The sequence below is a fragment of the Polyodon spathula genome, chromosome 8 (assembly GCF_017654505.1).
Source record: "Polyodon spathula isolate WHYD16114869_AA chromosome 8, ASM1765450v1, whole genome shotgun sequence".
Classification (NCBI taxonomy): Eukaryota; Metazoa; Chordata; class Actinopteri; order Acipenseriformes; family Polyodontidae; genus Polyodon; species Polyodon spathula.
Window position 1 is genome coordinate 27,553,689 of NC_054541.1, and position 14,390 is coordinate 27,568,078.

At 37.8% G+C, this 14,390-nt stretch overlaps 1 protein-coding gene across 5 annotated transcripts in view; it reads right to left on the bottom strand.

Moving 5' to 3' along the window:
• Positions 1-4,133: 4,133 nt before the first annotated feature.
• Positions 4,134-14,390, bottom strand: part of LOC121319711 (ras association domain-containing protein 8-like) — a 52,478-nt gene continuing 42,221 nt past the window's right edge. For all 5 annotated transcript variants that reach the window (XM_041257412.1, XM_041257414.1, XM_041257415.1 and 2 more), the window contains 4 exons: positions 13,203-13,417; positions 9,186-10,084; positions 7,233-7,371; positions 4,134-6,083 (listed from right to left, as the gene is read on the bottom strand). In XM_041257412.1, the coding sequence (XP_041113346.1) occupies positions 5,962-6,083; positions 7,233-7,371; positions 9,186-10,084; positions 13,203-13,305 (1,263 nt within the window). In that variant the 5' untranslated portion in view covers positions 13,306-13,417 and the 3' untranslated portion in view covers positions 4,134-5,961. The remainder of the gene's footprint in view (positions 6,084-7,232; positions 7,372-9,185; positions 10,085-13,202; positions 13,418-14,390) is intronic.

The following is a 14,390-nucleotide window of genomic DNA, read 5'->3' on the forward strand; positions in this document are numbered from 1 at the left end:
TTTATGACAGTCAAATCAAAATGCCTCAGGGTGTATGGTACATAAAAGGGAACAGAGCTTGAAATATTGCTACCAATATCCACATTTTATTTTTAAGCATATTGTGTGCAAGAAACAATTTGCATTCTAACTGAATATGTATAGTTTTAATCGTAAATTGTTTTTACTTACCTCTCATTATAGTCTAGTAGTATTTGCACTTACAGTATACTACACTGTATTTAAATATGTTTTTTTGCCAGATAAACTAATGTTAAAACAGTAGTCACATCTATAACTCAGAACCATACAACCACCAATAACACTCTTTAAACACTGTACATTAAACTTTAAATTCAAACTTCTTTTACTGTCAATAAAATGTAATGCATGATTGCAGCAAAATTAATAATTTCATAATATGTTAATATTTTAGTTCCAATGGGGGGGGGGGGGGGGGGGGGGGGGGTTACTGAATATCTCTTGAGTGTTCATCATTTGCCTTTCCCAAACTATGTTTTTATTAAAAAAAAAAAAAAAAACAGTTGTATTGAATGGACTAATCAGGCTATCAAGAATAAAGATACACTTTTACATTTATCCACACGGTGTCACTGTAAGCAAAAAATACATCCTATGCACATTAATTAGAGGAGTGCTACTGTAACTAATGTTTGAAATTCATTTTGTAATCTTGACTCTGATTATGCCCCACCGGGGTGAAATCCCCTGCGATGGGGGTGTCGTGGAGGTGGTTGTACGTATGTATGTCACTGCATACATGTTTGCATATATCTGGAGAACAACTTATCCAATTGACATGGAACTCAGTAATAACATAATTTAACATAAATTATTGACAATATTTCATTATAGAGGCTTGCAGTTTGCTCGATTATCTATCCGTATGTCCGTCACACCTTTTTATGCATTAATCTGGAAAATTGTTTGCCTGTATCACATGGTCATTGATCCCCTGTTAATTTCTTCCTTTTTTTTTTTTTTTTTTTTTACTGTATACCACAACTCAATTTGGAATATGCTTTCAAAAACGTTACCATTGATGAAAAGTTGCATCTTGGCACCTGATCATTTCATAAAATCACATAACAAGTAATTATAACCACTATTATTAAGTGTATTATCATCTGGTACATTAACACTAGCTTTCAAGGCATCAGGAGCCTATTCTTTACATACAGTATACCGGTTGTTGTCAGTAGCATATTGACTGTTAAATAATGAACATTTTAGACAACACCTTAGTAAAACCAACTGTCTGTGTCTGTGTGTGTGTGTGTGTGTGTGTATATATATATATATATATATACACACACACACACACACACACACACACACACACACACACACACACACACACACACACACACCCAGTGAACACACCCCCTTGAACTTTTTTCACATTTTGTTGTGTCAGTGCCTCAGAGTTTCATGCATTTAAATGAGGATTTTTCCCCACTTATATACACCCCATACACCACACTGTTAAGGGGGAAAAGTTTTATTGAGAAAAAGATTATATATTAAATACAAAACTGAAAGATCATAACTGGATAAGTCTCCACCCCCCTGAGTTAATACTTGGTGGAAGCACCTTTGGCAGCAATTACAGCAGTGAATCTGTTGGGATAGGTCTCTACCAACTTTACACACCTAGATTTGACAATATTTGACCATTCTTCTTTACAAAACTGTTCAAGCTCTGCCAAGTTCCTTGGGGAGTGTTGATGGACAGCAATCTTCAAGTCATGCCACAAATTTTCGATTGGATTTAGCTCTGACTGGGCCACTCAAGGACAGTTACCTTTTTGTTCCTTAGCCACTCCAGTGTAGCTTTGGCTGTGTGCTTTGGGTTGTTGTCATGCTGAAAGGTGAACTACAGTAACCTTTTTGTTCCTTAGCCACTCCAATGTAGCTTTGGCTGTGTGCTTTGGGTTGTTGTCATGCTGAAAGGTGAACTTCTGTCCCAGTTTTAGCTTTCTTGCAGAGAGCAGCAGGTTTTCCTCAAGGACTTCTCTGTACTTTGCTCCATTCATTTTCCCTTCTATCCTGACAAGTGTCCCAGCCCCTGCCGATGAGAAACATCCCCATAACATGATGCTTCCACCACCAAGCTTCACAGTAGGGATGGTGTTCTTTGGGTGATGCACTGTGTTGGGTTTGCACCAAACAGTGCTTTGTAGTTAGGCCAAAAACTTCCATTTTAGTTTCGTCAGACCACAAAACTTTCTATAGGCACTGTGTGTGTGTAATTTTTATATATTATATATATATATATATATATATATATATATATATATATATATATATATATATATATATATATTACACATTAAAATAGGTTTTTTTATATTTATCTACACATCCTACCCCACAACTTCCAAGTGAAAAACATTTTCTAGAAATTTGTACAAAATTAATTAAAAATAAAAACTGAAATAGCTTGGTTCGATAAGTGTCCACCCCCTTTGTAATAGCAATCCTAAATTAGCTCAGGTGTAACCAATCACCTTCAAAATCACACACCAAGTTAAGTTCCCTCTGCTGGTTAGTGCATTTCAAAGCAAAGACTCAACCATGAGCACCAAGGAGCTTTCAAAAGAACTCCGGGACAAGGTTGTTGAAAGGCACAGATCAGGGGAGGGGTATAAAAAAAATTATCAAAGGCCTTGAATATCCCTTGGACCACGGTCAAGACGACTATTAAGATGTGGAAGGTGTATGGCACCACCAAGACCCTGCCTAGATAAGGCCGTCCTTCCAAACTGGATGACCGAGCAAGAAGGAGACTAATCAGAGAGGCTACCAAAAGGTCAATGGCAACTTTGCAAGAGCTAGATTTTTATGGCCAAGACTGGTTAAAGTGTGTATATGACAACAATATCCCAAGCACTCCACAAATTTGGCCTGTATTTTACTGAAGAAAGCCCACCTTGAATCCTGTTTGAAATATGCAAAAACACACTCAGGACATTCTGTAGCCATGTGGCAAAAAGTTTTGTGGTCTGACAAAACTAAAAATGCAACTTTCAGACCTAAATGCAAAGCAGAGAACAAATGGTGTAGCTGAGGTTAAATGGAAATGCGGAGTCTTAATGCTTACTGAGAGGTCTGCATCAAAACTTAAAAAAATGTCCTTTTAAAATAACTGTCTACAAGTATATTTGTTCTTCACAAAACAAGAACGACAGACAGCAATACTGTGAACAATTTTATTTTATTTCGCATTTCATAATTTTTAGCAGCGTGTTACAAGTCTAGAAGAGGCATACACATTTCTTATCTGTGACATTAGTGGACGAAAATGCTGTAATAAAATAGAGTATACATAACACTTATTTTGTATTAAAAGTAATACTGAAAATGTTGATTCTCATTTAAAAAAAAAAAAAAAAAAAAAGCTGCAGCACAATTTTTTTTCAGAGGGCAAATGCATCTTGCACCTGGAAGGAACAAATGCAGAAATACACCCATGGACCAAAATGCAAGTGCAGAAAAAATGTGTCTTGCTGCACTTAGCTGCTTGGTTTGCCACACAATAGGAATAAGTTGAATAATCTTTCATTCGAGCAATCTGTATGGCTTTAACATAAAAGCTATAAACTGTAGACACATACACACACACACACGCACACACACACACACACAATAATCTTGCATTAAGGGTCATTTCACACATGGTTAGTTTTCATATTAACCCTTTTCAGTTTGTTTATAAACAAATTAAGTTGACTTTTGAATGCAGCGTATTAATATTTCACAGAATAATGTAAGATAGTTTCAACAAGTCAAAGCATCAGCGCTAAATAAATACATTTACAAACGGTTTGTTTTGTCAAGACTATACAACCTAGATCTATCATCCAAAACGTGCTTATATTACAGCAAATGTACAAACATGTGCTTGCCTATCCCCATTCTCCAAACAAATCCTTAAGAAAAAAATGTAACGGTATATATGCTGTACAGTACCATGTGCTATTTTACACCTCTTCAAAAAAATATTTTTTGAACAATTTGTAATTATGTACACAATGTTGTATAATATAAGGCATGCGTCCTGTAGCCCCCCCCCCCCCCCCCCCCAAAAAAAACCCCCACGAGTGATAAGAACACCGTAAGGAGTATACACACGCACACACAAATCTTTCTACATACATTACATATTCCTCATTAGTGAAACAATTTCAAAGCTGGGAACTTAGTGGAAAAGTAATTTTTGAACCACTGTTCCCTTCCTGCTTATAAAATGCATCACAATGCATGGTCCCATAAACAAACTGCAGAACATTCAAGTTATCTGAAGTCATCTCTTATGAGCTGTTTTAAAGAACTTCCAGGAATTGTAGGTTTTCAAACTTCCATTATCACATTACCTTTTCTGTCAGTGTCGGTAGCTTAATAAAAAAAAAAAAAAAAAAAAAAAAAAACTATGTAGTTCTGGGAAAGAACGTTAATTCCAAAGACTTTCTGCTTATTTTGATTTTTATTTAATTAATATTTGGCTGGCACGTTCTGCAGCCAATATCTTGGGCTTGTAGGAAAAAAAAATTAAATGTCTTCTACTAGCAAGCTTGTTTATCGCTTAAAGTACCTTTAGCATATACAGTATATAATTTTGTGTCAAGTATCAAGACTTAACATTGGTGTTCAAATTAAGATTTTGTTTTTGCAAACAGAATTATCCTGTTCTAAAATTGTATTCTAATACAGTGAATCAAAGGAGGCAGATAACTCTTACCCCGGACAATCAAGGTGAGATATATATTAAATTAGCCTGGCATCTGTTGATCGATATACTACAGCTTCAATGTTGAGTTATTTGAATGGGCAGGCCTGCTTATCCATGTTATAGTTGTTCACATCTATTATTCTTTAAGCTCCTACTATACTTTACATGAAAGCTACTGACATGAGAACACTCCATTCTTGAGGCCATTTTATTTCTACAAATTTCAGCCACCATTAACTGTGATCACATTCATTTTCATAAGGGTATGGCAAATGACCCTTCCTCCTTATAACAATGGCTGGATATCTGATGGCTCAGGCAAACAACTTGTAAATTTAGTTTACACCAGAAATGTTTGCCCAGCAATCTGCAGCACTCTTCCTGGTTATTGCGAACTAATTTAAATCAATTTCATGTTTTCGTACAGGCCAAAAATACACCCTGTAGATGTAGCAGTTGAAAACAATTAATACTGTACCTATTTACACACTTTGTCTGAGCACTTATTAAAATGTTTTTGTTTTTTTTTGTTGTTTTTTCTTTTTTTAAAAAAACGTCACAAAGTAAATTTACAGCAGGCCAAGCTTTTTATAAAAAAAACAAAACAAACAAACAAAAAAAAGAACGCACACAATCACTACATAAGGCTTTTTAGTTCAACATAAATCAGGCAGCTTCAAAACGCCTTTTCCTGTCCATAACCCAACTTTCAAACCTTTGGTACTTATGGGCCACAGTGTCATCAGATTTGGTTAAAATTAATTTAAGTTTCAACTGCAGCAGAATCAGCCCCCCAACTCCCCCATTCCACTACTGAGCAAACATCAGCTATTTAATTGTTTGAAACACTCCTTCATTAATTGACATGTAATTGCCATGCTCAACACAAAACAAACAGGAAAAATAGGTACTCTGCTGTATTTTCTGCTTCCTGTACAAATCAATTGTATTCCATTACTGCATGTTTTGGTTGCACCACCAGTAGGCTAACACTGCTTTGTCCCTTGGGAAGCTTGTCAGCACTGTATATTACTTAGAACTCCAGGGAGAGATGCTTAGTTTTTCTCTAGCTTCAGTGCAACGGGTTACGGCTCAACTGGTACAGACTTCCGCGATACACAGTAATACTTTGGCTTCTACTTCAGAGCAAAGTCATGCAGCAAATGGAAGAAAGTGGTGTGGTGCCTTGGAATCTTCTCGTTAAAGTTCCAATTGGAGGTACACATTAATTATACATAGATGCCCTCAGGGTTGAAACCAGAGGAAAGTGGGTTCTGTAGAATCCGCAGATTACTGGGTAGTTGTCGAGATGAGCTCTGGCATTTCAGGGAGTTGGTCTGGGCTGTTGACTCTGCACAAAGGAGAGAAGGAAAAGGAGACTAGCTAAATGTCTGAAAAGGTTAAACATTTAAGAGACAGATAAAGGGTGCGATTAAGAGTTGCTACACCTGCACACCTAAAAAAAAAAAAACAAAAAACAAAAAAACAAAAGGAAAATCAATCTAAAGAAGCATTTGCAAAAATGAAATCAGGAAGGTGTTTCTCAAAGTATTTAATCTATGACTGTAAAACAATCAGCTCATTGTATGTTAAAGCACTTCAATAGTTTTTTATTTATTTTTTTATTTCCTAAACATACATATGTATTTTACTGTAAATGGAACATTTAAATGAAAAAGCACTCTCCACTTCTACCAGCAGGAGTCACCTGGAGGCTGTGCTGTGGTGTATGAGAAAGTATTTGTTGTTGAATCTGACACCCTGGGATCCTTCAAGAAGCTGCTTGATGAGAGTTTGGTTAAAATAAGCTACTAACAATGGCCTCCTCTCATTTGTACATTTTATGTTCTTATGTGTGATACAGTTGGAGTGAAAATGTGCAGGCATGTTGAAAGCTAGTATGTCACTTTGAAGCTTCAGCCTTTAAAAACACACACAAAAAGTGATATTTTATCTACCACAATTTTCTCTTTCCTATCCTGTTTGGCAGCTTTTGATTCTGCTCAGACTGGAGCATTACAGGTTATCAAGAGGTGAAATGGATACTTGTTTATACACTTTAGAAAACTGCTGCTTAATCAAATCCTGTACTTCCTTCCTGTTGCTGTAGAAAGTCATTTAGCCCAGGGCCAGACGGTGAGTCAGTGACAAAGCCTGAGCTCAACTCTATATAAACAGTTTGTAACACTGACTTATCATACACATAGCTTCCCTGGCTTAATATTGATACAAAAAACAAAAGGGTAAAAAGTGTTGATAATACATAGCTCTTTGTAAATAAATACAGGCCAGCTAGTTCAAACAAACAGCACAGTCAAAAGCATTTACAAAAAAAAAGTTCATTTAAATTATGGGACCCTCGAATGAAACACAGGATTATGAAGTTGTTTACTCCAAGTATGAGGCATGCTGAAACTAAAAGCTATATAATAATATGGGGGTGGTTTCATATGCCTGGAAGTGGAAGCAGCAAGCATGGGTAGGGTGCAGCTGACAGTACCATTCTCCAGCGGGGCAGGCTCTTCCTCATTGGACTCTGCTGGCAGCACTGTCACCTTGGTTCCTGTCTGCTGGATGAACTGCTGTAGGTTCACTTGCCTCAGCTCCTTGGTGAGCTGTTCCAGTTCCTGTTCTTTCTCCTGAGGGGGCGATTCAGAGCAGGGGAGACATGACTACTAATACAGCTGTGACCCAGAATGCTCACGACTCCTGACACCCCTGGCTATGTGCAATGTGGCAATTATGTTAGAACAAAAGTAAGACAACACACAGCAAGAACCGCAGTCTAATTAAAAAAAAAAAAAAAAAAAGCTTTTCACCGTTATGTTGTCTTTTGTTGAAATAATTAATTTGTGGTGGTGGCAGACAGAGAAATTTAAGTGTCCCGGTATGTTGTTTTAGCTTTATACTGTGTTATCCATACAGCATAATGAAACAAACAGCACATGGCTACTCCATGCCAACAAGCCAGGTGCCTTCAGCATAATTTAACATTAACACAAACTAAATGGTTGTCTGGTGCGAGTTACAAATACACACACACACACACACACACACTATATATTCTATATACACTATTGTGGAAATTAATCTTTTTTTACTGTGGGGGATATTTTTAGCAGTAAAACAAGCACATTTTATTGGGACATGGTAGTGGTCCAGTTAATTGATAATCTGTACAATATACTTCGCATAATACAATCTGTTCTGTAGTCTAACCAAAATATATCAATCTTATTGCTTGGTTTGAGACTGGACTCCTTTCTATTTGCACACGTTATACATTATTGAATAATGTTTAAAAAATTAAAAAAAACACTGATACAATTACTAGGTTTGCATACGGCTATTTACCATATATTCAAGCAGTAGGAGGATTTCAGCGGGTTACATATTGTATCTGCCCTGCTGTCCAAATAATGGTTAAGATGCTTTACAAATAGTTACTAGAAGATAGTGTGATCTGACTTTAACACTGGCCAATAATTCCATTAATGCATATTCATTTCCACTCCGGAGCAGTTAGGTTCATTAAATCTTTCAGATACAATTTTAAGGGCTTGGAAAGTCAGCCTCAAAATCTGCCAAATATGACTATGCGATTTGGAGAAATAAAAAAGTGGTCTCAAGAGGTTTAAGAAACTTTTATGAATTAAAAGCAAGACAAATGCACAGCTGCAAAATCGCAGCAAAACAGTTCAAAAAGGGCCAGGTAGGATATCCGTTAATTCACAATTCTGTAACTGTAGTTTTATAAGAAAAGCTTACTTTTGGTATTTAGTGCCCTAGGAATTAACAATGTATTAACCTTCCATAAATGTTATTTAAACAAGGAAATACGAGTCTGCTCTGCAGCAGGTTTTTTTCCCAGGAGCCTAGGACAATGCTACGATGGCTTAATTATTAGATAACACTTGCTGGGATTGTGGTAGGAAGTGTCAAACCTAAATATGTCACAATTGTGCACTCTACTGAGATTTGTTTTACATCACCCATTATGGGGGTTCTCGGCAAATGACAGAAAGATCAAATGCCCTATGAATGGAAGAGGGAAGACCAAAAACAAAGAGTTCCCAGTTCACCATTTACCCAACAAACACTGACAGACAACAGCTTCAAACCCGTGTCTCTATGCTTGACAATATCAAGTAGTGTTACAACTAAGAAACAGCACACAAATGGGTACATGTCTTAAAATACATCATATCAGAACAGTAAGTAGCTATTTGTTCAGAGTTCAGGTCACTAGTAGCAGCCGTGTAATCACTCACACCTAGCCTAACAGAACAAAGAAATCAAAAGAGGAGTTCAACAACCAGACCTGAAACAATCCAAGTACATCACCCAGAAATGGAAAAAAAAAAACTAAACTAAAAGCCCAAGCAATAAAAGGACAAACAGTAAAGCAGTCATTTGAAGTAGTTTATTCTCTCAATGTTAACATAGTTTTTACCTGCAATCTTTTGGCAGCCTGACACAAAGACCTCTCAACAGCCCTGCAGCCGTTTTCCAGCCTGGCAGTGTTCTGGCCCTGGATATGAAGCTCTCCTTTGACTTTGAGGATCTTGGCCTTTACTTCCTCCTTATTGACCTGCTGAGTCACCTGTATTTCCTGCTGGAGCTTCTCGGCCTCGATGCCCGCCTCAATGCTCTGGATCTTGGCCATGTACTCCCGAAGCTTGTCCTCACACTCCTGGATCTTCTGTTTCAACTCTTGCAGCTGTTCCTTCAGCTGCTTCTCATTTTCCTGCTCTATCTGCAGCTCGTTCTGCCAGAACTCCTCTTCCACGATCTGCACCTCGTTCTTCTTCACCTTCTTCTCCAACCTTATGATCTCTTGTTCTAGCCCATTGTTATTCCTCTCTGCCCAGAAACACAGCTCCACCTCGTAGCTCTCCAGTTGTCTCTCCAGGGCCTGCAGCTTCTCCTTCTGGAGATGAATCAGCTTGCTCAGCTCCTCGGTGCCGGCCTTGGAGGAGTTATTGTTCAACACTTTCTGCTTCGTCTCCGTGTCTCTGCTCTTTCCAAATATGTCCATCAGTCCTTTGGCACCTCCAGTAAAAGTTAATGATTTCCGTTTGGGCTCCTTCCTTTTGAGTGACTTGTCGTTCTGAGGCCTGAGCTTGGCTAAGGGTGGGAGGCTCTGCCTGTACAAAGTCCTCTCCGGTATGCGTGCCATGCTGTCAGAGGTTGGCCTCTCACTCAAGGAAGGTCCAGTTCGCTTCAGGATTAGCTGCACGTCGCTGGCGTACTGTCCCCATTTATTCAGGGAGACAACAGGGTTCTCATATGGGGCCAAGTGTCTCTCTGTGTCCCTCCATTTCTCTATCAGAGTGTACCTTCCAGTCCGACCTGTGGGAAACAAAATATTGTAGTAATCCGAGGCACACAAAAACAAAAATATAGGTTTAAATTTTAACCAACATCATAGCAAACAATACAATAGTAACATTTTGTTTACTTTGTAAAACACATTTCTATTGGAAAAAAAACAAAAAACTGTTTTATATGTCTGCACACACTCAATCTGTAGTTTGACAATGTGCTTCCCTTCTTTTCTTACACTGCTGCCTGCCAATTAATCAAATCTAACCAGTCATGAACCGGGAGAGAGAATGTAGATTTGTGCTTAGAATACTGTTGTCACCATTGTCAAATATAACTAACAAGCTTCCTTTCCCTCCATTGGAATGTATCATAAATGCAAGCTACTTTCCAAAAATAACACAACAGCAGTCACTTTTATTGTTTTGTCTCTTCGACATAAATCTAGGTTTACAGCACACAGTGTGAATCAGGCCAGCAGAGGGAGATGTTTAAATATGGTCTCATTGTTCTTCAATGTTTAAGACAGACAAAACATCAAATGTAGCAACATTTTTTTGTTTCAGGCAGCTTGGGTGCTGCTTTGATTGTGGGCTATGTTTTCAACCAAGAGAGATTTAAAGAAAATGATTTCCAAGACCACCAGCTGATGACAAGTGATTTTTGGTCCGTCAGCGCTGATCCTTCACTCTTTACTCACTTGAAAAGATCTATTACTGCTGGTTCACTGGCATTTTGCCATCTTGCTTCATCTCAGGCACTGACACAGCAAGATACATCAGAACTAAACACCAAAGGTAGTAATTTCCAACAAGACCAAATTAAGCACAATATTAAAAAGAAATAGAATATTGTGCAGTGTGCTCACCACAGGACAACAACCTCTACTTGCCATGTTCTATAGGAAATCAACTGAGTAAACCCTACGACTGCAAAATCATTATAAAAATCTGAAACAGACCCAGCGGGACTCCTTCCAAGCCTCAGGGTAAATTAGAAAAAGTGCAATGCAACTAACAAGGGTAATTTGCGTTAATTCGAAATGGTCTCTTTCTATACACAGTGCTAAATAAAATGTTTTTAAAAAGACTAGTAGGTGATCTTCACCAAATGGCACTTTACATACAAACCACTTGTACCAGATAACTATTGGAAGCAGCAGCACATTACATTTAACAGTATATCTGGACAGTGTTACTGTATGGATATGACTAAAATGCCCAGATTTGTATACAACTATCAAACACATAAGTTACTACTATAATGACCCACCCTATAAATATAAAACACTAAAATGGTGGTAAAAATAAAATATATTCATAGAAAATTATTTTATAAGTCAGTGTGTGAGGCGGCCACAAATCTTTAAAGACTACTCTTGAACAATCATATAGACTGTATTATTAGATTAAAAAAATAAATTTAAAAAGCAAATATAAATTTGACTTGGATACTACTCTAGAGTGGCATTCAAAAACATATCAACTGAATTCTAACAGAACATATTTTCTATAAAATAAATAAACAAAACACATATTACTAACATCTGATACGCATTATTGTGGTACTAGATTTGTCTTCAATTTTGAAGACAATTTGTTATTATTTATTTTTTTATTATTATTATTATTTATCTAATGGATTTTTATTGAGGAGTCAGCTGTAACCATCTGCTGCTCAAATATCATTACTAACTAGCAGTGTACACTGTCCCTGACCAGAATCCTGGGTAGGAGTTGATTGGCTGGCTGGCTGGCATGATGTTTGAACATGCTTGCTGGTAGGTGGTGCTTTTACACCTTGTCTTTTCCTTGCTGTCAGTTTGAGCCACTCATTTGGCAGGAGTGGTTTGACGTCTAAACAATGAAACAGTTTGCTGCCTGTCCACAGAGATGAACAACAGGGTCTAAGCCCAAGAACTCAGCAAGGGTTTGAGTGAAACAGGAGTCATGCTGAGGAAAGAAAGCAATTTCCTTTAGTAGGTGACCAAACAAAATGTACAGTGAAAATCTACTACGACTATTATGACTTCTTGGGACCAGGGGTTTGTAAATTAAAATTTTGGAAAAAAATTAACTGTTAATCAAAAATTGTTAAAATAGTATTTCAAACAAATAAATAATTGCATTACAAGCCACGCTTCTTTGGTATTTAAAGAACTTTTCATTATATATTCAGAGATTGAGAGATGGTTAGTGCATTTTCTCTATGAGCACAGGGCAGATGAGCACTCCCTAATATGACAGGTTACCAGGAAGCTCTTTATAAGACCGAAGTTTGGATAATCAAGCTTTTACTGAACACTAAACATCACACAAAACCGGCTTCTTATTTTGAATTAAAATGGTTATACTGTAATACAAAAAATGTTCAATAAAAATGCTTTGGTTGTTAATTTACAAATGTGTTTTACTTAGAAATCAAAAGAATCAGTACAAAACATATTTAAAATGGAAAAAGTTTTACTGAATTGGAATTTTTTCACAACTTTGTCGAAGATGTTCTGAATTGTGAGAGGTCAGTTCTGGAAACACACTAGAAAACTGTCACAGCAAAAGATTTGAAAACTCAAATGACAGTATTTGTATTTACTACTAATACAGAGAAAAGAAACACACAATCACAGTAAGTGTACAGAATGAGAATCACATTGGTTGAATGATAGCTCTGGTTTAGTCCTGGAATTTGAAAGCCCTGCTTTTCTGCTGATGGTTACATTATCGTATCTGAAGGGATTCTGCCTTGTTTTTATCCTTTTGCACGGGAAACCAGGCCCGAAATGAAACCCATAAAGAGGCTGTGGTTATGGTATGGAAGCCCGCTCCCATGGGGCTGGGGGAAACTGGCCTCACAAGCACACAGACACTGGTATTTAGCAAATTAAGAATGGGTTTAAATAACAGGAATGGAAAATCAGAAATGGAAAATACCACTCTCAAGCAGTAGCATGTTGTAGTTTCATCCAGAGTCAAACTCTGCAGGAACATCCATTCTCCAAAGAGCATCTACATACAAACCCCTAATCCTATTCTTCTTACCCAAAGCTTAATAAAAGACTATTCTCTATACATCGGACAAGGAAAAATAATAAGGACACTGACTGAGCTAAAGCAGACAAATACCAAATCTCCAAAAACATTCTTACCAATAGCCTGAGCAAGAGCAATCACCACCTCCTGGCAGGTTGTGGCTTCAGTTACTCCACAGACGATTCTCTGGACCCCATCTACCCATACTTTCAGCTCCATGATGTACCATTAGATTAGCAAAGTGCTGCCAAACTTCAGCTTTTCAGGGACCACACGTCATTCCTCCATGCCAGGGGACTGTGGGAAGAGCCGCTTCTCTAGCATCCTGCAACTACAGCAAATAAAAAGAAAGACTTTGAGCACAACATGTTAATGCACAAGTATATAACCAATGACCACTATAGACTTGCTTGCACTAGACAGTATGTTTTAATAGAACTAGTAATTGGCTTAGCAGTGGTTAGCACACAATGCCTTTGCTATGCAAATTTATGTTTCCACACCCCTGCTGCTAGGCTATCCTGAGGTAGACTGTCAGTAACTCTATGGGTTTGTTAACAGGAAACATAGCCGTGTCAAATAACTCCAGCTTGCCCAGTTTCAGTGGCAATGTTCCTTGAGAAGCACTGGAACATGGATTAGGAGGAGAGAGAGACTTTGACATTTAAAATCCCTTTTTTCTATAAATCAGAATACAATACAAAAACTAAATAAAGCCACTCTTAAAAAAAAAAACAAAAAAAAAAAACACAAAATACACTGGTGCAAAATAACATAACAGATCCAACATCTCATTTCAGTTTCAAAAGTTCCAGTTCAATGGGATCTCAGTCTTTCAGAGAGTGTTTCTCACATGAGCAGAACAAGCTGCCTCTCCTCACTCACAGCACCCCCCCACCTTCCCAATGCACCAAAATATCTTAACTGCCCAGGTTGTGCACCACATTAAAATAGGCAAACTCCATCTTGATCCTGGAGACCATCAGGATCCTAAAAATAGCAAATTCCACCTGACCAAGGACAGTGTTAACCAATGAGCACCAGTCCCTCTGTGCAAAACTATACTTCACACTAAAAACAAAAAACTTTTGTAAAAATAACCGCCAGGGAAGTCAGCCGGTTCTCTGAAAACAAAAAGAAGGGCTGCAGCCGAGGGCAATCCACAAACAGGTGGAAAACAGACTCCTCCGCGGGCCAGAAGGGGCATTGGACATTGACCCCCGCTCCACTCGGCTCAGATATCGATTTGTGGCTATAATGCCATGCAGCACTCTCGACTACAGGTCTCTGGAGCGCTTAGGCAA